Here is a 26,398-nt window from a genome sequence, read left to right as displayed (position 1 = left end):
TGGGGAAACATTCTCCTTGCATCTAGCCCATCAAATCCTTTAAGAATTTTGTATGTTTGTCTCAAGTCCAGACAATACTGCCCCAATCAATCTCTCCTCATTCAGCAAACCCACCATCCCTGGAAGCAGTCTAGTGATTCTTCACTGCTCTCCCTCAATGGCAAATATACCCTTCCTTCAGTAAGGAGACCAGTTCTGTACATAATACTTCAGGGGCTCTCTTGCCATGGCCCAATCCATAGGAAAATTTTTAAATGTACAGAACCTTGAAAGAAGGTAACCAAAGCATCCACTCCCTCTGAAACTACCTCTTTAAAAACTAGGGTGTAGCTCGTCAGGTTCTTGGGATTTATAGTTTTACAGCTCACCAACAACTTTTGTACTATTTTTAACTAATACCCAGTTTCTTCAATTCCCCCTTTTCACTGGACCCAACAGGATTTGTGTGTTTTCTTCCGTGAAGACTGGGGCAAGGTAATTATTTAATTTCTCTGTCATTTCCTTATTCCCCGTTATAATTTCTCTCATCTCCGTCTGGAAGAGGCTCACATTTCCCTTACTAGTCCTTTTTATGTACTTATCAAATTCTTTCAGTTTGTATGGTTCTTAACAGTCTACACTCAGATTCAATCTTTTTGTTCATCAATTCCTTAGTTCTCTTTTGCTGAGTTCTAAAATACTCCCTGTTCTTAGGCCTGCTGCTATTTCTGACAAGCCTATTCTAAATTAATACTATTTTTAAATACTCTGGTCAGCCTTTTCTGTCTTAAAGGAGGTTTTTTTTCCCGTAATTTGTGCATTATTTTTTTAAAATCCTAACCATTGCATGTCCACTTGTCATGCCTTTCAATGTATTCTTTCAACCACAGCCAACTCTCCTCTCATATTGTCATAGTTTACTTTGATAAGATTTAAAACCCTTATTTTGCAATGAACTCCATCACTTTTAAAATCAGTGTAAAATTCTATTATGTTATGGTCACTCCCCTCCAAAGACCCATTAAGATTACTAATCCAACCATTTCTCATTGCAAAAAAACGAGATTCAAAATAGTTTTTTTTCTAGTTGGTCCCTCAATATATTGATCTGTAAAAGCATCACGAATGTATTCCATGAATTCATCTTCCACCCAATTACAGCAAATTGATTTGTCCAGTCAATATAGCAGGTTAAAGTCTCCCATGATTATTATACTCCTATCACACACCTCTAAATTCTTGATTTATGCCACACCCAATATTACAACTTCTATTTGGTGGTCTGTAAATAACTTACTCTAATGTTTTCTGCCCTTGTTATTTCTTAGTCATAGAATCATAGAGCAATACAACATGGATACAGGCCCTTCGGCCCAACCAGTCTGTGCTGACCATGGTGCCCACCTATCTAGTCCCAATTTCCTATGTTCGGCCCATATCCCTCTAAGCTCCACCCTTGCATATTACTACCCAAGTGCTTCTTAAATGACACTATTGTACCTGCCTCAACCACTTCTTCTGGCAGCTTGTTCCATATACTCACCACCCTCTGCGTGACAAAGTTGCCCCTCAAGTCCCATTTAAATCTTTCCCCTCTCACCCTAAATCTATGCCCCCTAGTATTGGACTCCCCTACCCTGAGGAAATAACTGCTACCATCCACTTTATCTATGCCCCTCATGATTTTATAAACTTCTATAAGATCACCCCTCATTCTCCTACACTACAAGAAATAAAGACCTAACTTAGGCAACATCTCCCTATGACTCAGGCCGTCTAGTCCTGGCAACATCCTCGTAAATCTTTTCTGCACTCTTTCCAGTTTAACCACATCTTTCTTATAACAGGTGACCAAAATTGCCCCCGGTACTCCAAGTGCGGCCTCACCAACGACTTATACAACTGCAACATACTATCCCAACTCAATGCCCTGACTAATGAAGGCCAGTGTGTTAAATGCCTTTTTCACCACCCTATGTACCTGTGATGTCGCTTTCAACAAACTCTCACTTGTACTCCTAGGTCCCTCTGTTCCATTACACTCCCTGGTCCCCTACTATTCATAGTATAAGTCCTACGCTGGTTTGACTTTCCAAAATGCATCACCTCACACTTAACTGTATTGAACTCCATTTGCCACTCCTTGGCCCACTTCCCCAACTGATCAAGATCCCCTGTAATCTACGATAACCTTCTTCACTATCAAGAGTCCAAATTGATCCAAAAGATCCCAAATGATCCAAATGGTTCCAAATTCCGGCCACTGTCTGTAAGGAGCTTGTACGTTCTCCCTGTGTCTGTGTGGGTTTCCTCCAGGTGCTCTGGTTTCCTCCCACATTCCAAAGACGTACGGGTTAGGAAGTTGTGGGCATGCTACGTTGGCGCCGGAAGTGTGGCGACACTTGCGGGCTGCCTCAGAACTACGCAAAAGATGCATTTCACTGTGTGTTTCGATGTACATGTGACTAATAAAGATATCTTAAGGAAGGGAAACAATACACAGAGCTGGTATTTCTGATGGTGGTGCTGTGATTCTGGTGACAATGAGTGTAAGTATGTGTGAGATTGTGACCAGCTCAGGTGCAATGGCCTTTCACAGTCAAACGGCCTCTGAGTGGGAAGGCACACAGACGAAGCTTTGGTGCTTGGGCAAGTTACTATCCTGTGCCCAGGCACTCGTCAAAATTCATCAACACTGAGGAAAAATTGGAATGGTGGAAAACTACAAAAAAACCTAAGGCAGAGGAACTTTTTGTTGGTGGATGGAGACTTATGACTTCCTCGTCTTGGTAACCATAGGGACATTATAATAGATTGGCAGTGGCCCAGCTTGTTCATTTGCTCAAATGGTGCAATTAGTGGGACCTAAAGCTTCACAAAGCCCCAGATTATTAGAAATAAGCTGTTCCTCCCACACACAAAGACAGCTTTCAGATCACTTTTTCTTTCATGGAGCCTTTTTTTTGTTAGTCATTCTGCTGTAAGCACCTGCTGGATTCAGCAATAGAGGTAATTGGTGAATGTTAACCATTTGATTCCTTTTGAGGGTGTTGGAAGTCTGTATGGCTTAGACTTGGAACATTTCATAGGGGTGTCTATCTTTCCCTTAACTCCTCCTCCCTCAGGTGAAGGACTGCACTGAGCACTGATTGACCAGTACTGAACACCAGTGTCTGTTCCCCATTCATTTATCATGATCGACACAGTAGCATATGGTTTGAAGGGTCTGATGCTCTGTTTGTATGAACAGTTATTGAAATATTGCAACAAAACCAATTCTGGGTGGTGCTCACTCCAAAATATTTTAAATATAATTTGAATAATTACCAGCTCTGAAATTGTTCTGCAGAAATGGATCCAACAGTCACAGTGCTGCAAGTGTTTCCTGATGGTCCATCCCAGGGTGGAGTTTGGGCAGTGTTTCACAGTGCCTGTATCCATTTTCTGTGATAATTGATCCAGCTCCCAATGGTTCCATCACACGATAGTCTGCATGTGTTGATCTGTGAGTTCAAGAAGGAACAGATCACTGAATTTGGCAAACAGTGGCATTAAGCTTATTGTTGTCTGTTGGGGCATTTATTGGTTTATACAGACCCAAGTGTGTTTCTTTTTAAATAGCCCAGGTTTCTGTAAGACTAAAAAAAAATCAAAGAAATACTGTGCTTAAGTTTGGATTTTGCCTGATAGTTCAAATGGGATCAATCCTGCACTCTGCAGAGCTCGACATAAGGGTCTCCAAAAACATTAAAAGACCCATCTGGCTTCCAAAGCTACCAGAAAGTTCTTTGGTCAACGAAATGTCAGGGTTCTACCTGGGTTAGTTTTCATGCCTCCCTCAGCTCACTCTGTGGCCAGATAATAATTGGCAATTACTGAAGCAGATAATGAGATGGAGCATTTCAGAATGTACTCTTGTTTCTGTGCGTGTTCAAGCATTGTGCAATTTGCAAAGATGAAACCTTTATACCATTTGAATTTTCACCTGCTCTTGTCCCAGGAATTTTGCTTAAATTTAGCTATAAAACCACACAGGTTTATCTAACTTTTGGTTGAAATAGTAGACTAGAAGTCAATAGCATAAATCAAGCTCCTATGAATCTGAATAGACTGGAGGCAGACTTGGCAATGACTGGCTGGACGAAAGCTTTGAAATTCACATTAAAGGTTCCCTTGAGGTGGTTGCTAATTTTATTGAAAACCATTGTGATTAGGTGCAAGGGCAGTAACCGTATAACTGTGTGAGTGTGGCTCGGCTGGTAGTGGGTGGAAGGGGGGTGGGGAGTGCAATTGTGCATGTTTTGGGCATTGTGCCCAGACAAAGCGTTAAACTCCGATGAGCAGCATCAAAACAGCTAGTACCCTTGAGCTTTGAAGCTGCAATGCTTTGTTCTACTTCTGAATGGCATGATGATGTCATTGAGTCTTTGGCTCAGAACTGGACTCTTGTTTTCTGAGGAATGGATACAATGTGTTGCAGCTGATCGTGGATGTCCAAGCTCCTGTGGGTCTGTGTGGATGATTTTGACTCGCACTCTGCATTCTCTGAGAAACTACTTGTACAGTGTGTAAGTTTTTTTTTCCACTTTAAATCGATCCTGTTACAATAATTTCTGTTAGCATCTTTTCCTGTACATTTGGGTCAAAAACAGTTAGGTTAAAATATTTGTGCACAGACCTGTGCTTTTAAACATTTGAACAGAAAGCAAAATCCTTATAATCAATAAAATGGTTATGCTAGCAAACTAGATTTGGAAAGAGCGTCTTAGTAGCAGTTTCCAGCGATACGTTTTTTGAGTAAGCACATAGAAAAGGTGCAGATTGTGTTCTTAAAAAAAAGCATAATGCTAAACAAAGCTACAGTATGTTTTTACTTCCATCCTCGGTGCCTGTGGAACATTAGTCTCCCTGTTTATTGTGCAGATGAAGGAAGATGCTATCCTGCTTCTCAGTGCAAAGAGAAGGCGAAATGCAACACCACAACCTCAGTGCGTGTGTATGGATGTCTTTTGGGTTTAACTTAGTTTTAGTCTGTTTATAGAATTCATCTTCAAGGTGGCAGTAATTCTTATGTTTAATCTTTATTTCAGAAGGCCTATACGTGCTCATTTCAGCCCAAGTGGGACAGCCATAACCTTCATGTGGTTGTATCTTTATACCCAAAAAGAGATGAAACTGAACTGTTTACCATCAGAGTTGGATTTCAAGTGTTGGAAGGGCAGAGCTCAAATCAGTGATGTTACTGTGTTTTGCAACAGCCATTCAGCAGTTGATGGATGTTCTTAAAGTATGATTTAAAAATTATGAAAATATTTAATAGTAAGGTACAGAGCATGTTTCAGTTTCTAGGGGAGAATCCAAAGCTAGGGGCTGCTAGTGTGAGATGTCTCCAAAAAATCCAATACAGATTTCAGAAGAAATTTTACCCAGAGCGTGATGAGAACCTACAACTCTCTGCTGCAGAGACCAGTTAAAACAGATGCATTTAAAGGGAAATTAGAAAAACCAATGAGAGAGAAGGGAGTGACAAATTCTACTTGGGGAATCAGGGTACTGGGAGAGTAAGCACTGCCCCAGGCGCTCTTGCACTTTGGGAACTACTTCCTAATTCTCCTGGGCATGGAGCACAGATGGTTTAAAGTCAGTTCAGTCCCAGAGCTGTGTCATAGGTGATTATCAGGCAGAGTGACCTGGCGGAGTCTGTCTGCTCTCCAGTTAAAGCCTACGGTGCCTGGGATTTTCCAGGTATTCTCCCAACTAAGTTCTGATTTACTTGGCTTAGTTTCTGAAATCAGACGGGAACAGAAGTTCTCAGATGATCATCAATAGTCTTGGATAGTTTAAAGGAGCAAATAGGCAAATTGCAGCAACGGCGTGGTGGCATAATGTGGAAAAAAATTCTAATAGCTTCTGAAATCAGATGGGAACAGAAGTTCTCAGACGATCATCAATAGTCTTGGATGGTTTAAAGGAGCAAGTAGGCAAATTGCAGCAACGGTGTGGTGGCATAATGTGGAAAAAAATTCTATCTGTTTTGAATCTGAGAAGCTTGCATCTCTTGTTGAAGATGTTGTCTAATTGTTCATAAACTCAGTGCCGACATTGAAAGGATTAATCCACTTAAGTTTAGGCTAATCAGACACCTTTGATCATCTCCAGTTTCTGCTTACTGCACTTCTCGTTGTATTTTGTTTTGCTCTGAGAGAATTAAAATGAGATTACTTTTAGCATGATGGAATATCTCTTATTCTAAAGCCTGTTTCTAACAGGTAATTAAAGCATCAATATTTTTTCTCTTTAAATTGAAGTAAGAAAACTGGCATCCGTAATGAGGGACACCACCAAACTTGAAAGAACTGAAAAGATTGAAAGATGAGATAAATTAAAAATAATGGTTGGATGGTGCCCAGTTTCACAGCAGGCTTTCAAACATCAGCTCTGGCGTGCCTACTGATTATCAGTTTGAAGGTATGCCATTTAAATTGATGATCTGTAGTGTAGTGGTTAGCGTAACGCTTTACAGCGCCAGCAACCCGGGTTCAAATCCGGCCACTGTCTGTAAGGAGTTTGTACGTTCTCCCCGTGTCTGTGTGGGTTTCCTCTGGGTGCTCCGGTTTCCTCCCACATTCCAAAGACATACGGGTTTAGGAAGTTGTGGGCAAGCTATGTTGGCGCCAGAAGTGTGGCGACACTTGCGGGCTGCCCCCAGAACACTACGCAAAAGAAGCATTTCACTGTGTGTTTTGATGTACATGTGTTTAATAAAGATATCTTAGATCTTATCTTATGAAGACCTCCATTGCTTGTATTGTACTTGTATTCTGCAAGGCTCCCTGTTCACTGACTGGGAGTGTTTAACTGCTAAAGTCTGCTTGTCCCCATTATTCCTTGAGTAACAAAAGACTGCAGATGCTGGAATCTAGACGAAAAACACTAGTTCTGCCTGGCCTGCTGAGTTCCTCCAGCATCATAGTGTTTTTCATTCCCATTATTCCTTGCCCATCAGTGCTTGTACATCATCCTCCAGTTGAATGACACAGGTGTAACTGGGTTTCATAAGTGCATTGTTAGCAATAAACTGCAAGAAAAACCTCCTGTTTATGTGTGGGTACTTATCATTAATCAAATCATTCCCATCACTGCTATCAGGCCAGGGCCATAACTTCCTTCACCTTCACCCTTTTCACCAACTCAACTTGGAAAAGGTTGATTCCCACAAAGCAAGTGGGAATTATATGGAATTTTCCAACATTTAATGTAAAATGTATGGAAACATGTAAGCACATTGAAATTTGATACAGTGGTCAGTAAGGGTGAAGAAAAACTTGTATCTTACCCTGAAATTCTGGTTTAAAAACAGAAAATGCTGAGCCAGGCAGCAACGCATGGGAAAGTGAGAGATACTAGTTAGTTTTCAATAGGAGAGAATGTGGAGGAGGGATGTGTAGAACAAAAGGAATCTTTGTGATAGGGCGAGTCAAGATGGCTTAATGGGGGCAGTTACCAGCACATTAAGCTGCTTGGTCTGGGTAATATGTCGTTAATGGAGAAACAAAGGATTGCAGATGCTGGAATCTGGATGAAAAACACTATGATGCTGTGATAGTGTTTTTCATCAATGTGTCATTAATGGTAAGTTTGATGGACTTGTCTGCAGGCTAGACAGACGTGAGTTGGACAAGAAAAGCTAAGCCTTCGTGATAGTAAAAACAGAAAGTGGAAAATGCTGGAAAAGCTCAGCAGGTCGGGCAGCAGTTGTGGAAAATGAGACAGTCAATATTGCAGATGAAGCACCTTTCATCAGACCTGAAGAAGAGAAAACAAGTTAGTCCAGGTCACAGCGAAGGTGGGGGAGGGCAATAGGTGGAACAAAGAGAATTCCTTTGATGGGGTGAAGTCATGTGGCAGGTGGGATCAGCTACTACGGCTGTATAACTACTTCTGACTGTTGTTCTGACCTACTGGCACATGTCCAACAGGCAAGGCTATATACATAATGAGGAAAAGATAAAAGGAAAGCAGGCAAACCAGTTCTCTTCCAGACAGGAAGAAGAGCAAATTATCTAAAGTTGGAGAATTCAGTCTGGAAGGCTAGAACATGCCCAGACAGAAGATGAGGTGTTGTTCCTTGGGCTTGTGTTGGGTCTCACTGTAACAGTGCAGGGGGCCACAGACCAATAGGTCAGGGTGAGAATGAGGTGGTAAATTAAAGTGACAGGCATCTGGAAGTTCAGGATCATTTTTGCAGATCGAGTGCAGGTGCTCCACGGGGCAGTCATCCAATCTGCGTTTGGTTTCTCCTATGTAGAAAAGGCCACATCTTGTACACTGACTGCAGTAGGAGGAAGAAGTGCAAATGAATTGCTCCCTCACTTGTAAAGACTGTCTGGGTTCCTGGATGGCGGGAAGGGAAGAGGTGAAAGAACAGGTGGTGAACCTCCTGCGGTTGCGTGGGAAAGTGCTACGTGACGGAGGGTGGTTGGTGGAGATGGAAGAGTGGACCATGGAGTCGTGAAAGAATCCCCACAAAATGGTGAAAGAGGAGGGAGGGGAATATGTGTTTGGTGGCGGAGTCTTGTTGGAGCTGGTAGAAATTGCAAAGGGTGATTTGTTGATTGCAGAAGCTGGTGGGGTTGAAGGTAAGTGGAACTCTCTCCAGGTGGAGAGGAGGTGAGAGCAGAGGTATGGGAAATAGATGATGTGGACAAGGGCTCTGTAGAGGGGAAGCCACCTTCACTCAGCTCTGGAGCATCTGGACAGTAAAGACACTTACGTCAGACTATTGTTTATTGACTACAGCTCTGCCTTCAATACAATAATACCAAGCAAGCTTGTCACCAAACTCCGAGACCTAGGACTCAACACCTCCCTCTGTAACTGGATCCTTGACTTTCTAACAAACAGACCGCAATCAGTGAGGATAGGCAGCAATTCCTCCGGCACGATTATTCTCAACACTGGTGCACCCCAAGGCTGCTTCCTCAGCCCTTTTCTCTCCTCCCTACACACTCATGACTGTGTGGCCAGATTCTGCTCTAACTCCATCTACAAGTTTGCAGATGATACCACCGTTGTAGGCCGTATCTCAAACAGCAATGAGTCAGAGTACAGGAAGGAGATAGAGAGCTTAGTGGAATGGTGTCATGACAACAACCTTTCCCTTAATGTCAACAAAACTAAAGAGCTGGTCATTGACTTCAGGAAAGGGGGCAGTGTACATGCACCTGTCTACATCAATGGTGCTGAGGTCGAGAGGGTTGACAGCTTCAAGTTCCTGGGAGTGAACATCACCAACAACCTGTCCTGGACAAACCACGTGGATGCCACAGCCAAGAAAGCTCACCAGCGCCTCTACTTCCTCAGGAGGCTAAAGAAATTTGGTTTGTCCTCTTTGACTCTCACCAACTTTTACCGATGCACCATAGAAAGCATCCTATCTGGATGTATCACGGCTTGGTATGGCAACTGCTCTGCCCAAGACCGCAAGAAGCTGCAGAGAGTTGTGGACACAGCCCAGCGCATTATGGACACCAGCCTCCCCTCCTTGGACTCTTTGGAGGTCCCCTCTTGGAGGTCTTTACCTCTCGTCTTGGCGTAGCAGCCAGTATAATCAAAGACCCCACCCACCCGGGACATTCTCTCTTCTCTCCTCTTCCATCGGGTAGAAGATACAGGAGCCTGAGGGCACGTACCACCAGACTTAAGGACAGCTTCTACCCCACAGTGATAAGACTATTGAACAGTTCCCTTATACAATGAGATGGACTATGACCTATGAACTCACGATCTACCTTGTTGTGACCTTGCACCTTATTGCACTGCACTTTCTCTGTAGCTGTGACACTTTACTCTGTACCGTTATTGTTTTTTTTAACATATACCACATCAATGCACTCTGTACTAACTTAATGTAACTGCACTGTGTAATGAATTGACCTGTACGATCAGTTTGTAAGACAAGTTTTTCACTGTACCTCGGTAAACGTGACAATAATAAACCAATACCAATAAGGAAGAAAGAAGACATTGCAGAGGTGCACACGCCAAATGTCTCCTCATTGGAACAAATGCAATGGAGATGGAGGAATTGAGAGATTGGAATAGAGTCCTTGAAGGAGTTGGAGTGGAAGTGTTGGGGGATAATCGAGGAAGCTGTGGGTAGCTGTGTTAAACATTCTGGTTAACTCATTGGGGATGTTTTGCTAATATGAGTATTATTTCCCTAGAGAATAGCATTTCCCTGTCGCTCTGCCTTGGGAAACATGCATTTATTTCAGGTGGCTGATATTTAAGTCACTTTAAGCACTTGTAATCTTGGCACGATATCTGTTGCAGCTTTTGCCTTTTTATAATGACTACTGATGGTGAAGTGGGAGTTAGGAGAGAGCACCTTCAAAGAGATCAGAACTACCGTGCAATTTGCTGGCATTTTGATTCAAAGCAGCAGAAGCAATCCTCTAAATATTTCCCAGTGGTGTTCCTGAGGTCACCTGGCTTCACGCAACTGACCATGGGGATTCCTGACGTGATGGGGTAATTTCTAAGGCCAACATCACAGGGAGTTGAAGTATCAGTGACAGCACCAAGGAGTGAGTGGTAGCCATTGGATCACACCTACATTTCTGCACACTATGGGGATCCCATCTCAGCTGTATCACCAAAATACAGGGCTGACCAAAACCTCGCGGACATACCTCCCACAAAACTCCTTATTTGGTGGTCTGTCCTGGCAATTAGTTTCAGAGCAGTATCTGCTGAAAGGCAAGGAAGCAGTTCACCATCGCGGGAACGCAATGATAGCTGTCTCAAGGACCCTTCATTAGGAGGGTCTCTACCCAAAACGTCGACTGTTTAGTTCTCTCCATAGATGCTGCCTGACCTGCTGAGTTCCTCCAGCATTTTGTGTGTGTTGCTCCAGATTCCAGCATCTGCAGGATCTCTTGTGACAAGGAAATCCAGGTTGGCTTTTGTTTGTTGGTGAAAGCATTGCTACAGTTGGATCTCATCACAATTTGTCCTTAAAAACAGGAGCAGGAGCAGCCTGTGGGGTCCATCAAACCTTCATAGAAATATGAGCAGGAGTAGGTCATCCAGCACTTGGTGCGTCCTCTACCATTCATTAAGATCATGGCTGTCCTACCTCCATGACAGTTTCCAGCGCCATCCTGGCACCCCTGGATTCCCTTAATGTCCAAGAATCTTATTGACCTTTGTTTTTAATGAATGGAATAACTGATCCTCCACAGCCACCCAGAGTTCACCACATTAAGGCTTCTCCTCCTCTTATTCCGAAAGGGCCTCCCCCTTATTCTGAAACTAAGATGTGAAAACAACCATTCTACATCTAAATGTCAAGCCCTTTTGAGAATTTTGTGTTTCAATGAGATCTCCCCTCATTCTCCCAAAACTCCAGAGAATACAACCCAGTGTATACAATCAAACATACCACACTTGGAACCACTCTAGTGAGCCTTCAAAGCATTCATTAAGGTTATGGGCAATCTTCTACTTTGACACCATTTTCTCACACTGTCCCTGTACCTCACTATTCCCTGTGTGCCCAGAGAGTCTGTCTATCTCAGACTTGAATCCTTCCAATGACTGCATCCACAGCCCTCTGGGGCAAAGAGTGACATGGTTCACAAAGCTTTGAGTAAATACATTTCCCCTCACTCAGTCCTAATTGGCCAATGCCCTGCCCTAACTCTGGAACCCCAACTTCTAGACTTTTCTACTGAGGAAGTAGTCTCTTGGCATCTCCTCGATTCATACCATGCCTCTGGGACTCAGTCTAATCAAGTGTATCCTTGGTAACTACTATGGGGATTGAATATATTTTGCAGATGTTGGCATAACACATGAGTGTGATTAGGGACTAAATGCGCCCACCTGCAAATAAAAGTTGTTCTTTTAGAATTACAGTTTGTTCTTTTTGTTGAAAATTTAAGATATTTGCCTTAGAAACAGTATGTTACTTCTCGTACATAGCATGATGGCGTAGGTTTCCTTATATGGTTTGAAGGAACACTTGGGTTCTGCAATATCCTTAAGAATATTGACCCTGGGACATCTGTTTGAAAGAGCATTTTCACACATCTGACTTTGTTCCCCAAATGCTCCCCATTACTCTGGGTCATAAATAAAGTGATAGAATGTGTTTTTCAGTGTATGGTCAGGATTCAGTGTTGTAATTCCTGTGCACTGAGTTTGGTAGTCTCCAGATGATCAGCTTGCCTTGCCTTGTTATTGATGTTCCTGTATATACTTATGGACTTTGGCTTTCTGAAGCTTTGATTTTGTAAATAGCCCTTCATTTCATTACTTGATGTCTGGCTTCAAATATTCAGTCATCAGATCACTGCCCTTTGTCTGTGTCCTGATACAAGTACAAAGAAGTGACTGAAGTGCTGATGTGATTCACTGGTACAAGTTAAGCAGGTTGTCTCATTGTGAAGCAATCGTTCAGATTGTTAGGTACTTTGAACAGAATGATATTTGGGAAAGGTTTAATAACAATTCTGGGGAATTGGAGGTCCCAAGAGCCTTTTTGATGTACTTCAACAACCATTCGTTTGCCATCACACCACTTCTCAAACTCTTGTCAGAAATGCATCCAATTGTCCCTTAAGTCCTTTCATGTTGTTCACTTCTCTACCTCTGCTGGTAACTTACTCCATATAAAGTCAAATGGAGAGACAGCACGGAAATGGGTCCTTTGGTTTACTGAGTCTGTGCTGAGCATCAGGCACCCATTTTACATTAATCTTACCCTAACCCAATTTATCCTAACCACATATCCAGCAGCTCCCCCAGATTCTACCACCCGGCTACACACTAGGGGCAATTTATAGTGACCACTTTACCGACCCCAACTGCATGCTTTTGGGATGTGGGAGGAAACCGGAGCACCTAAGGGAAATCCACAGAGTCCCAGGGAGCACATACAAACTTCACACAGGCACCATTGCAGGTCAAGCTTGAAACTGGGTCACTGGACCTGTGAGTCAGCAGCTTAACCGACTGTACTAATGTGCCACCCTTCTAATTCCTGGTGGGTGAAGGACACCAAATTGTTCCACTTAGTCCTAACTTGTCAGTTTTCACCTCAGATTGCATAATTGACTGATGTACCATAATACCGAGTATACCTAGATTAATGTAATGGCAGCTATAGCTTCAGTCACATCAGAGTCTGCACTTTGCAAGCACAACAAGTCTAACCACCATAATAATTCAATTCCAAATTCCTGACAGCTGAATCAACCACGTAACACCCCACTGAGTGCTTTGAATTTCCTTTCTGCTTCAACTCTGTTGTGTAGTAAGACTCTAAGGTGAAAGGGAAAAGTCAGGGAGCAACTTCTTGGCAGCACAACATGCATATTTCACGTACAATTGTTGGATGTTCTTCAAACTCTGTCTTAGCCAATCAAGTGGCAGAAAACAATATAACTGATAAAACATACTGTGCACTGTAAAATTTAAGGTGATATTGTGGCCTGTACTTTGGTCTTTGCCTGGGTTATTTTCGACCAGATAGAACATAGAGCAGTACAGCACAAGAGAAGTCCCTTTGGTGCACCATGTCTGTGCCAAATATGATGCCAATTTAAACTAATCCCTTCTGCCTGCACATGACACATATCCCTCCACTCCCTGCGTATTCATGTGCCTATCTAAAAGCCTCTTAAATGCCTCTGCTTCCATCACCCCTGGCAGCCCGTTCCAGGTACCTACCACTCTTTGTGTAAAAACAAAAACTTGCCCTGCGCATCTCTGCCCTACACATCTGCACCAGACGACATGTAAAGCCTGTACACACTTCCTCCCTGTCCTGAACAGATTTTAAGTGGCCTCACCCGGAAGGCTGTTGTTTAAAAAGCCCGGTGTTCCATGCTTGGGGAAAATCAGAACAGAACTGCAGATGCTGAAAATCCAAAATTAAAACAGAAAATGCTGGAAGCACTCAGCAGGTCAGGCCACATCTGTGGCAAGAGAAACCGAGCTACCGTGTCAGGTCAAAGAGCCTTCGTTGGGACTGGGAAGGAGACACAAGGAGCTAAAGCTGCAGGGAGGGGTGTGTCTCTGACGGGGTAAAACTGGGGTGACCGTGGGAATCAGATGTAAACAAGGTGATCTGGTCAGTGAGTGAATGGAGCAGCTAGAGAGCGAGAACATGGACAAAGGAACAGAGAAGCAGTGAAATGCAGAGCAGAGAGATGTGCTCAGCAGATCTCGTCCATTTACTGCGCCTCTGCTCACAGTGTTCAATCTGTGCACTCTGTGATTACTTGTGGTTGGTTTTGGAAATAAAAGTAGTAACCTAGTCATATATTTACCTTAAACCATCTTGGCGCCAGAGGACCATATGGCTGACTAAATGACAGGCTGGTGAAAAAGGATAGAGTTCCCCAGTTCTCACCTTTCACTTCACCAGCCTCCGCATTCACAGATCATTCGCTGCAATTTCTGGCACCTACAAAGAGATTCCACCACCAGATACATAAAACAGACATTAGACAGGCCATTCGGCCCACGATGTTGTGCCGATCTTGATGCCGATTTATACTAAATGTCCTCCTCCTGTGTATCATCCACATCCCTCCATTCTCTTCATAGTCATCTGTCTATCAAAAAGCCTCTTAAACTCCACCAAATTGCCTGATTCCACTACTACCCCTGGTAACCCATTCTAGGCACCTACCACACTCTGCGTAATAAAAAAAATCTTGCCCCTCACATTGCCCTTAAACTCCACACCCCCCCCCCCAACCCCCACCACCTTAAAAGCATGTTCTCTGATGTTTGACATTTCAATCCTTGGGAGTAGACTCTGACTGTCTACCCTACCTATGCCTCTCATAATTTCTCTATCAGGTCTCCCCTCAGCTTCCAACACTAAGGAGAACAACCCAAGTTTGTCCAACCTGACCTTGTAGCTCATGCCCTTAATCCAGGCAGCATGCTGGTAAACCTCTTCTGCACCTTTTCCGCAATCTCCACGTCCTTCCTATAATGGGATGACCAGAACTGCACACAGTACTCCAAGTCTCCGTACATTTTTTTCCTCCCTTCCCCTTTCAGCATTTTGCAGGAACTGTTCCCTTGGCGACTCTCTGGACCACTCTTCTCTTTCCTCCAACCAGTTACTGCACTTTCCCTGGCAACCGCAGGCGATGCAACACTTGCCCTTTTGCCTCTTCCCTCCCCACCATCCAGGGACCCAAACAGTCCTTCCAGGTGAAGCAACGATTCACTTGCATTCCTGCCAATCTGGTGTGCTGCATTTGGTGTTCACAATGTGGTGTCCTCTACACTGAAGAAACCAAACACAGAACGGGTAGTCGCTTTGCGGAGTGCCTGCATTCAGTCCGTAGGAGTGACCCTGAGCTGCCTGTTATCTGTCACTTCAATTCTCCATCCCACTCTGACCTGTTGGTCTATAGTCTCCTGTACTGAACTGTTACAATGAGGCCAAATGCAAGCTAGAGGAACAATACTTCATCTGTCTGGGCAGGTTGTAGCCTTCTAAACTTAATATTGAATTCTACAACTTAAAGTAACTTGTTTATCTTTGTCAATCGTCCATCTGTGATCTTGGCTCAGCTTGTTTCTTTTTGCCTTTTTTTCCTGGCAGTGGAGGACATGCCAAGCCCATCCAGTTGGACACGTCTCCCTGCTCTACATTTCGCAACTCCGACATTCGTCTACCTACGTTCTCATTCTCTAACTGCTCCCATTCACTCACTGACTTGTTTTCAGCTTATCCCCATGGTAACCCCCAGTTTTACCCTCTCAGAGACACCCCCCACCCCCCCCCCCGCAGCTTAAGAAATTCCTTTAGTTTCCTTCCCAGTTCTGATGAAAGTCTTCAACCTGAAACATTAACCCTTTTTCTCTTCCCTTAACCAGACCTGCTGAGCATTTCCAGCATTTTCTGTTTCTATTTAATGTGCCATGTTTGAGTTTGCATCATCTGTGGTCCCACTTTGAAGGATGTGAACACTGTGATTACTTGTGGTTGGTTTTGGAAGTAAAAGTAGTAACCAAGTCATATACTTACCTTAATCCATCTTGGCTCTAGAGGGCCATATGGATGACTAAATGACAGGCTGGTGACTCCTGTCTCCTGCACATTGTGATTAAATGTGAAGCTGTGTTGTATAATTATGATGGATTAGTCTGAAAATAAAATGCACTACAATGAAGTGTTTTTGAGAGTGTTTGGAAACTAAGTTTGGCAATAAACCCTGTAGAGAATTTAGGAAAAACTGCTTATCTCATGGATTCTTTTGACTGTGGAACTTACTACAGTAAACAGTTTGGTTGTTGATGCTTTAATGTTGATGTAAAAAGTCTTGATTCTTTTAGGTGGAAGGTAGGTTAGTACACGAGGGACTGAGTAGAGGATTGTTCTGGTCGAGTTGGATGAAGTAGGTTTGGGGAAAGCTCATGTTGCGCAGAAGAACTTCATGGACGAGCTGGACCAAATGGCCAATTTCCATGCTGCAGCTGGAGCCTTGGCCAACAACTGAACTTACAGTCATAAAAAAAGTGCAGAGGTTATGTTTTCACATTTCTGTTACAGTGGAGCCCAGAAATAAGATTTACACAACTGTTTGAACAATGTATTTTTGGCTTGGAATCAGATTTTTATGTTTGATTATGTATTATAAGAGTGTTCAAGTTACTCCAAACTTTGTTTGGTAAACTTTGATCATGACCTCTTTGCTCTTCTACTCTTTTGTCCATATATGAAACTTAAGGATCATGTTGCCTTGCAGTGTCTTTATTCACTGAGCTCTTGGAATTTCAACTGTGTGTCTGAATTTCTAGGTCACCATGCACATGCACAGGCTCCAACAGCATTTTTGGTTAATTTTATTTTTGTTTTAATTTAAAAGTTTGTTCCCAGAATATGCCACCTTTTACATGCGCATATTAGTCATTATTCTGCAACGAGGATTGTGAATTGTCAGGGCAACAATAAAACAAAAGTTTCGGTATTGTCTCGTGTAACAGTCAGAAAGATTTTATTTCTTGATACAGTTCAAAGGTATCACTTGGCTATATACCTTGTGGAGTGCTACCTGCTATTTTGCAGCATAAAAGACAAGTTGACCATAACTCCTTTCTCTAATGAGTATTGACACTATACAATATTTTCTGTGCACATACCTGTCTAATACTGTGTGATTGATACAGCTGCAAGTATTAAGTGGTGTATAATTTCAATTGGTTCTGCTATTCATCAACAATGGCCAAAGGATGTCATGTCAACTAAGCATCCTAGAAATAGCTCACTGCCATGCGCCTGACTGAAGAAATGTGGGAACATTTACTAGGAAGTGTTACAATTTTTATCTTTCATCCTTTAGCTTGCACTCGAACATTGTAAACTTGACCTGTGTCTCAGCATTTCTTCTTGGGCTGCTGTTTTTGTTTAATTGGTAGCCAATACAACTGAGCAACATGTAGTTGATGGAATCAGATTAGGTGCAGAAAGAGTTCCAGCAGTTATTTCACCAGCAGAAGATGCAGGTAAGGTTCTAGCAAAGCAAATTCTGTCAGATCGCTTGAGCTGGCAATCATTTTAATTGTTCACAGCCCATTGGCTGAATATGTTTTGTGTGTTTACATAGAAGTGAGTTTTATGGAAGGCACCAAGTATAATGCCTGGTCCCTTTTGAATCATCTGGTCTCAGTCAGGCTGGGGTGCTGCAACTGGCCGCTTTGTTTCGAACTTAAAGGATGGGCAAGAAAAAGAAATGAGACCTCCTTTGGCTGATTGTTATATATTCTCGCTGCTGACAATGCACACACGCATCTGGTGTGGGCACAACTGGGGCTTGATGTTATGCTGTCAAGCAGACTACAAATACTTTTCTGATGTATATCAGAACATGGCTGTCCCTCTATGTGTCATTTTATCCCAATCTGTGTCTCATTGGTTCACCTAATGAACTGACTCACTGCTATTGCAGTTTGGACTTAAGAAGTCAATCTTGGGTAAGATACAGACCAAATATAGTTCCACCCCTTTACAATGTTAGTCAGTTGCCTAGAGAATGAGTAATCTTGTGATAGATGCATTTTTCTTTGAAGGAGGCGGTTCCCATTTCTCTGCTTGTAGACATAATGGCTTCTGTTTTGTGACCAAACAGGTCTGTTTGGTTTATAGTGGCTTCTCAGTTGTTCCGCACAAGTAGCATCCCGTCTAGATTTTAAAAGTATCATCGTTACTTTGCTTATTCATTGTTTGGGGAATTCATATTTGCTCTCTCAGAGTGTTGCATACTTTTTTTGTAGATTCTGTGAATCATTTCTATTTAAGTATGTCATACTTACAGATTTGGATTGTTGTTTCAAATAAGTTTCACAACTGAAAGACTTTGAGCAAGTTTATATTTGATAAAAAAGACAGATCAATTTTCAGCATAGATTTAAATTGCCAGAATCCATTTGCACAAGTAAAAAATGTTGAAATGTGTATTCTTTGAGACTAGAAGTATGAGAAGAATGTTTAATGGTCCTTGTTTTCTGCTTTAAATTTATTTGAACTGAACTCCAGTATGTTAGTCACTTTAAACTAGTTATGCAATCTGCAAATGTGTGTACTTTACTAAATAAAGGGCAATATAGAATGGATGCTTTATCTTGGGGAAAAATTCTGATTTAAATCTGTATTCAAAAAAGATGAACAGCAGGTACTGTTTGCAGATCAGGGGATTTATTCTGAGCCGGCCTTTGTTCAGTTTATTTATCTCTTCTGATTTTCTGAGGAGTAAAGGGAAATAAGGGAGTCAAGAGAGGTGTTGCAGGGAGACTAGTTGGTCATTGGTGCTGTTGCTTAAAGCAGTAGATTACAGTATCATCAAATAATCTTTTGGGTTTTCATGATCTCTTGGTGGATTTGCAATTCCCACTTTACTGGAAAACGAAGTATTTGGCTGTAGCAGGTACTTTACAGTAGTCTGCCTTAAACTTCGGGTGCCTTTGAGGGTTTTTGTTTAGAAAATGGGACATTTGTTCTTTTGGTGTAAACTTCCTCTCTTCCTCCTGCTGAAGTCTCAATCTCTTAACCAAAATTAGCTGTCTTCCCTAAATAAGCATTCTTCATGCATGTTATAGGAGAAAAAATGGACCGTGGAGATGAATTGCAGCTGACTGCAATGCTGTTGAATTTGACTGCTTCAGAAAGGGGTTTCACAGATGCTGCATTACTTTATTGTTCCAAAGTTCAATGTGGTTTGGCAAGCAGTCTTAGATTGGTCATAATGGTACAGCACTAAGACACAACTAATACTAAGCCGACAAGGCAGACAAAACTATTATAAAATAATACTAACTCCTTATTAATGGTGGTAATCTGTGAAAGTCAGTGGCATATTTGTTTCTTGGCGGTGGAACTGCTTAAAGTACATAAATAAGTTTTATCTTCTGTTGGCCTCTTACCAGGGACCCCCTGCAAGGTACCCCTTTATGCCTCTGCCACACTCCCTCCATCACCTCTCTTTCTGTCTTTTCTGGACTTGGACTGTGTGTGCGTGCGTATGTGTGGGGGTGGTGGGGGGAGCTTATGTTATGCTTATTCCATTCCAAGTTCCAATTACGCACAAAACCTTGGACACATCAAATCGGTAAACAATGATTCAACAAAATAGTCTAATTTAAGGTTTGCTAATGCTCTGGGCACAGTGTTTTTATTTGTGGTCACATTAAGTAGTAGTATATTCTGGATCATGTTTTAAAAAATTCTCTTCATCTCTATATCTCTCTCTCTCTCTCTCTCCTTTTGTAAGTCCTGAGATGGCTGAAGAGTCCTATCTAGGATCTACCGACTCTGCCACAGATGGGGCAAGAGGTGTTTGACAGATGGGTGGGTGGGTTGATCAGAGATTCTGTGCTCCTTCCACCATTATCAAGTTACATTTGTTTTTAAGACACAAGAGATTCTGCAGATGCTGAAATCTAGAGTAACACGCACAGAATGCTGGAGAAACTCATCAGGTTGGGAAGCATCAATGGAGGGAAATAAACAGTCAATGTTTTAGGTCGAGACTCTTTATCAGGACATCTTCGTCCTGATGAAGGGTCTCGACCTGAAATGTCGACTGTTTATTTCCCTCCGCAGATGTTGCCTGACCTGCTGAGTTCCTCTGACAGAAAAACACGATGATGCTGGAGGAACTCAGCAGGCCAGGCGGCATCTGTGGAGGAAAAACAGACGACGTTGACTGCCTGCATTGAATGTGGGACAGTGAGTGCTTGTGGTGTGTTAATCCAAACAGCGGGCATTTATATAAGGTCTTTCAATTCTCAGACAATCCCAAAGCAATTTATAGCTAATTAAGTACTTTAGAAGTGTATTCACTACTAAAATATAAGGAAGATGATCATTGGGTAGCATGGTCACAACTATAGTGTCATAATCCTCAACAAGCACACTCTCAGCATAGTTGAAATAGCTGATCGTTGGTAGAACTCTCACAATTTAGGATGTGAGGTGTTTGTTAATAGCTAGTTAATAAAATTAAACTTTGGTTAAAAGTTAAACTTGGTTCATGACACTTTGACTCGGCAACAAAGCACACCTAACATCTGATGGTAATGAAGGGTGTTGCCAGTCTCTGAGCTGTGATTAAGGATTGCTCCAGGAAGTAGGGAAAAAATAATCATTCTTGTCAATTTGGACTGACATTTTGAAAATAAATTGAAAGGTTCCAGATATTGGAGCTTTAACAGTCTCAAATAAAAGGCTGGAGTGTGATGTTCAACACTGTTTTAAAAGAAGGAAGTAACATTCAAATAATTGCTATGTCAGGTTTTCTGTAGTTGTGACCTTTGTCCTCAAGCTCAAACTTTTTGCCAATCCTTGCAATGAAGACTCACATATGAATGATGACTTGGGCAAAGTTCTAAGTTATTGCTTTAATAACAGTTTATCATTTAAAAACACTGCTAACCAGGTCTGTTTCTAATCTTAAAGCTATTTCTGAGTTACTTTTGCTGACGTATTTGTGAAAAAAGTGTGTAAAAGACAGTGGATCTGAACGGAAAATGTTGTAACCACTCAGCAGATCAAGCAGCATCAGTGGAAAGAGACATAGAGTTAAAGTTTCAGGTGGAAGACCCGTCGCTTGAACTGAGGAAAAGAGAACTGGTTGTTCCTTCTACAGATGCTGCCTGACCTGCTGAGTATTTCTAGTATTTCTGTTTTTTCAAATTTACAGCATCTGCAGTACATTTTATTTACAACTTATTTACAGTGAACGTGACAGCCTTGTTTGTCTTTGACATATTGCCTAGTCAGTAAGTATATTCACTACTGGCTCTGCTTGTTACAGGCAGTGGTTACTACCCTGTAGTAAGCCCACCGTGAGGTTGTACTTTGTACCTTCTCAGATGCTTGTCATAGAAAAAAACTTGAATATATGCAGACTTAATATAAGGCTATTCATATTTTTATTACGATTCAAATGGAAAAAAACTTGAATATATGCGGACTTAATATAAGGCTATTCATATTTTTATTACGATTCAAATGGATTTCAGAGATTCCTGTGAGTAGTTTAGTTCATTTGAGTTCGTGTTGCTAATTCAAATTGAGGTTTTCTGTGTGTTGGATCCCCACTTTCTAAATGTAAATAGCTATTAAATTTGTTGCAATGCATGAAGGAATGAAGCCCCTTGATGTTGCAACATCATCATGTAAAGAGAAAGGACAACAGAGAAAACGTATATATTAATTCAGCTTGAGAGAGTTTACTCATGGCACTGAAAGCAACAGAGGTGAGGCCTGGGAATTGGCTGTCTCTCTGTTCGTGGCAGTCAGGACTGTCTGAGTGGGCTAAAACCAGATAGTTCATCCAGAAGCTCATCTAAAGACCTTTAAAACCTGGCTCAGGCTATGGAACTTGCCTTCCTGTATCTATGAGAGGAACCTGATGGAACAATTTATTAATCCTGAGAGGTTTACTCTGCTACTCTCCACTTTTCCACACTCACATAGTTCCAAGCAACAAGCAATCTGCTGGAGGAACTTAGCAGGTCAAGTAACATCTGTGGTGGTGGTGGGGGGGGGGGGGGAGGAATTGTCAACGTATCAGATCAAAACCCTGAATCAGGACTGAGAGTGGAGGAAGGAAGTGATTAAGGTTGTGCAGGTCGGTTCAAGAACTGAATAGTTGAAGGGAAGCAGCTATCCTTGAACCTGGTGATGTGGGATTTCAGGCTTCTGTACCTCCTGCCCAATGGTAGCTGCGAGAAGATGGCTTGGCCCGGATGGTGCGGATCTTTGATGACAGATGTTGCAGTCTTTTGTGTCTCCACATAGTCCTGAGATTTGCCGGGGTAATTTAGTTAATCCAAACTTTTAAAGCAGTTTATATTTGATGAAGGAGGGGATTAATATTTCTGCATGTGCAGATTTTTAACTCTTTCCTTTCACAATTCTACTATGTGAAATTAGTGAGGGCTAAGTAACCACACTGCCATCTGCTGGCACCTAGAGGAACAATGAAAACAAAGCTGGACTTGTACTTTGGAACTTCATTTGCTTTTTTAATTTTTCTCATATAGAGGCGTGAGTGCACTAAAAGTGCAGATTTTATTAAAATTTCCTTGTGAACAATTGAAGCAATTTTAGCGGCAGGTAGAACTGCTGCCTCACAGCTCCAGCAACCTGGGTTCAATGCTGACGTCCAGTGCTGTCTTTATCAAGTCTGCACATTCTACCTGTGGCTGTGTGGGATTCCTTCGCGTGCTCTGGTTTCCTCCCACATCCCAAACATGGGTTAATTGGCAACAGTAAATTATCCCTAGTGAGTAACTGAGGGGTAGAATCTGGGGAAATTTAATGGACATATCGAATGGTGCAGCACAGGAACAGGCCTTTCGGCTCACAATGTCTGTGCCGACCTTGATGCCAAATGAAACTAATCCCATCTGCCTGCACATGATCCATATCCCTCCATTCCCTTCAAGTTCACATGTCTGTCTAAATGCCACTATCGTGTCTGCTTGATAATTCTGTGGTGTCAAACAATCCAGAAATTCTTGTCTGAATATGTATTGATGAGTGGGGAAAATAGGCAGAAGTTATGGTTGGATTTCCCATGGTACTTTGATAGTTTGCTACAAGCCAGGTAATGAACAAAATAGAGAAGGGTTCTCAAATTCAGGCAACACATTACAAGAAATTTTATCTCTGTTGTTGAGCACTGTCCTGTTTACTGCTTTGAAGTTTCACATGGATCAGAATAAATAAAGGAGTGGCCTATCACTCGTACATTACATTAAATATGACTATCTGTAATTCGTTGATTAATGTAGCCATACAGGGCATCATTGTATCGCTACAGGAGTTAGTTAGCATAAAACCACAGCATGTAGTTTGACTGTCCCAGTGTCAGTATTGTTCTTTATCATTATGCCTTCATGGAGAGTGCATTAATATTGGGGGGAAAATACAAACTGTAAGATTGCTCAGTTATTTTCTCTTCATTAAATGGAAAAATAATACAAGTTGCAAGTAGATAAACAAATCTTTACTGAGCCCTATTGTAAGTAGCTCACATTACCACACAGCAGACATTTATTGTTGCTGTTTCCTGCTGTGATATTCTATCTCAAAGCAGCCCCACATGAGATCAGCTAGACTTTACACCCGAAGCTTACACCCAAAATCTAGGGACAGAATCGTGTTCAAACCAATACTGACTCTTACAAAATAAGGCTTGTTTTTTTTAAACTTGTACATGAGAGAGCTTGAATGTTTGAATTACCATGCTCCAAGTAAGACTGATAGCATGCTAACCACGTGAACTTTATTTTATAACTCTGCTCACCATTAATTTTCTCTCTCTCTCTCTCTCTCCCTCTCTCTCGTAGGGCAAGACTCCAGAGTGTTGAGTCATGCAGGATGGTGAATGTTTAAAATAGAAGGCTTGTCATGGCAACATGGGTGGAGGGGAAACCTATCCCACCCCAAAAGAATACTTTGAGCGACGTGAATAATATTGTCAGTGAAACAAAGACTCCCTGGTCTCATGTAAGCCCTCTTTCAGATGCAAGCAATAAAGCCCTTGAATCAACAACTCCAACTTCTCATATATTTGATGATGGCAAACTGAATTATAACTTGGGTTCAGTAACCAAGACTCTAATAGCACCAAAACCAAGAGTTTCTCCAAGACCATTTTCTGCAGAAAAGTCTTCTGTGCCATTCTCATCACTTGGGATCACACAAGCACCAGAGCCCAAGAGTGCAACTCCATCAGGGAAGCTGCCAATAGCCACAGGTGATGAGGAAGCAAACTTCAGGCGCACAGAGGCCACGCAAGCACCAACCGGGGCTGCTTCGTCAGTATTGTCTTCTGCTCCAAGTTCTTCATTAGGATCGGACGGTATCAGTTCAATTGGGACGGGTGATTCTCAGGATGATGCAAACGTGATTAATTTGCCTTCAACACCAAAACTTTACAATGTTGCAGCTTCCTCTTCAAATGCAGTCTTGAGTTTGGAAAGAATGACAGAAGAGGAGAGAGACTGTTCCAAAGCAAAACCAACTACATTGGTTATTTTGGAAACTTCTACACAGACATTAAAATCTAAGAAGTCCAGTGAAGAGGATCAAAAAGCAGGGAAATGGACAAGCAGGGATAGTTCGCAGGATCAAGAGATGCAAAGGACCACAAGACCTTTTACGTTGCCTAAACCATCCATTCAGTTGAGGAAGTGCAGCCCAAGTGCCACTGAAGGGATTGGGACATCAAATCCTACATTGCTTTCTTTGGATCCTTTAGGAAAGTGGGATCTCACTGCAGAAGAAGACAAAGACAAAACAGATAAGGAAAAGGATGTTGTTGAGACCCCACTTTCTCGCAGGACCTATGTAAGGAAATCCAGACCATTATCTGCTTGGCTTTCTGGAGCTACAAATGACCAGAAATCAGAAACCACTGTAAAACATGATGAAAATGCTCCTACTCCTGAAAAACCTTGGCTTAAAAAACCCAGGCCTTTGTCAATGGACCTAACAGCCAGATTTGAACCAGCAAGGTCCACAGTTTACAAGAGAAATAGTTGCCTATCAGAGGAGAGCAAAGAAAATGTCCCCATTTTACAAGCAGCTGGTGCTTTGTTCTCAGGGACTGAACACAAGACACCAGTTCAACCAGAAGAGTCAGCAGCAGAAAGAGAGCAATCCAGGTCTCCAAATTCTCCCGATGACTGTGAAAACAGGGGAAGCGGTTACTTTGTTGTTAAAGAAATGTTTAATAGCATTCCAAAGACAGATGTCAGTAAAAAAGATGTCAATACTGTTAGATTGTATGAGACAGATAATAAAGAAGAAACTAGTTCATCAGAAAGCAAGATACTGTGGCAAAATGATTATAATAATACCAGTAAAACCATTGCAGGACCCAGAAAGGAGGAAAAGGAAGAAAGAACGTTCACTACCTCATTAAAAAATAAAAAGGAGAAATCGGAAAGTGACCAGGATCAACATAAAAATTTGACAGACAGGGAATTGGATAAAAATTGTTCTAATCTGGAGCCAGCATCAAACGATGAAAATTCCTGTTTGGGTTTGGATGAACGAGGACGAAAAGGAAGCAGAACGCCGGTTTCTGGTGGGATAATTAGGAGACGCATCAGCCTCCTTTTAGATTCTGCCAGTATCAGCACAGCAAAGGCAGACAGTCCACAGACAACTGTTGAGAAGGAAAAGATAAACATACGTGTTAAGCAGCAAATCCAAAGCTTTACTTCAGAGAACAAAGAACAAATCCAGAGTTCCCAAAGGCGACTTTTTCAGCCGAGACCTCTGTCTTCAGATATAACAAAACTGTATGTTGAATTTTAGTTTTTGGTCTTTGGCGTTAAGTGGGTACAAATGTGTGTTTTAAAAAAAAATGCATCCCATATCATTCAGTTGTTTTCAGGATCTTGATGTCTGATTGTTGAATTAATTGCTAATTACAGAGTTGAATGTTAGCGCCAAGTGTTTCTTCTCTATTAAGTTCAGAGTGAAGAGAAGTTATCCAGGAAACATACAATCAAGTGCAGACGTACACTGTTCAGATTCAGATATCCTTCAAGATTTACACAAGAAACTCCATCAGTGAGTTATGCCCAATAACAAGTCCCTTGTTCTCTCCATTGGCTTTCTTTTGCCCATTTACCTTGTATATTGATTTCATCACTGTAACTTCTCTGCTGATACAGCAAGATTTTGATTCTGCTTAACCTGGATGACTAGGTATCGGGGATGAAGGGGGAAATGTGCCTGGAGGTGGAGGAGGTAGGGGAGGTCCTTACTGAATACTTTGCTTCAGTGTTTACTAGGGAGAGGGACTTAGACGAATGTGCATGTCGAGGTTAAGAAAGGAGCAATGTTGGAGCTTCTGAAAAA

At 42.0% G+C, this 26,398-nt stretch overlaps 1 protein-coding gene across 4 annotated transcripts in view; it reads left to right on the top strand.

Annotated features, from left to right (window-relative positions):
• Positions 1-26,398, top strand: part of LOC127579399 (uncharacterized) — a 208,216-nt gene that overhangs the window by 48,370 nt on the left and 133,448 nt on the right. For 3 of the 4 annotated variants that reach the window (XM_052032174.1, XM_052032172.1, XM_052032175.1), the window contains exon 2: positions 23,872-25,833. In XM_052032174.1, the coding sequence (XP_051888134.1) occupies positions 23,933-25,833 (1,901 nt within the window). In that variant the 5' untranslated portion in view covers positions 23,872-23,932. Of the gene's footprint in view, positions 1-4,474; positions 4,548-23,871; positions 25,834-26,398 lie in introns of those variants that run through there. The other variant, XM_052032173.1, reaches the window with a different exon arrangement.

This window comes from Pristis pectinata, chromosome 17, assembly GCF_009764475.1.
Source record: "Pristis pectinata isolate sPriPec2 chromosome 17, sPriPec2.1.pri, whole genome shotgun sequence".
Taxonomy (NCBI): Eukaryota; Metazoa; Chordata; class Chondrichthyes; order Rhinopristiformes; family Pristidae; genus Pristis; species Pristis pectinata.
Note: the sequence above shows the minus strand (reverse complement) of the source record. Positions and strands in the feature narration are given on the sequence as shown.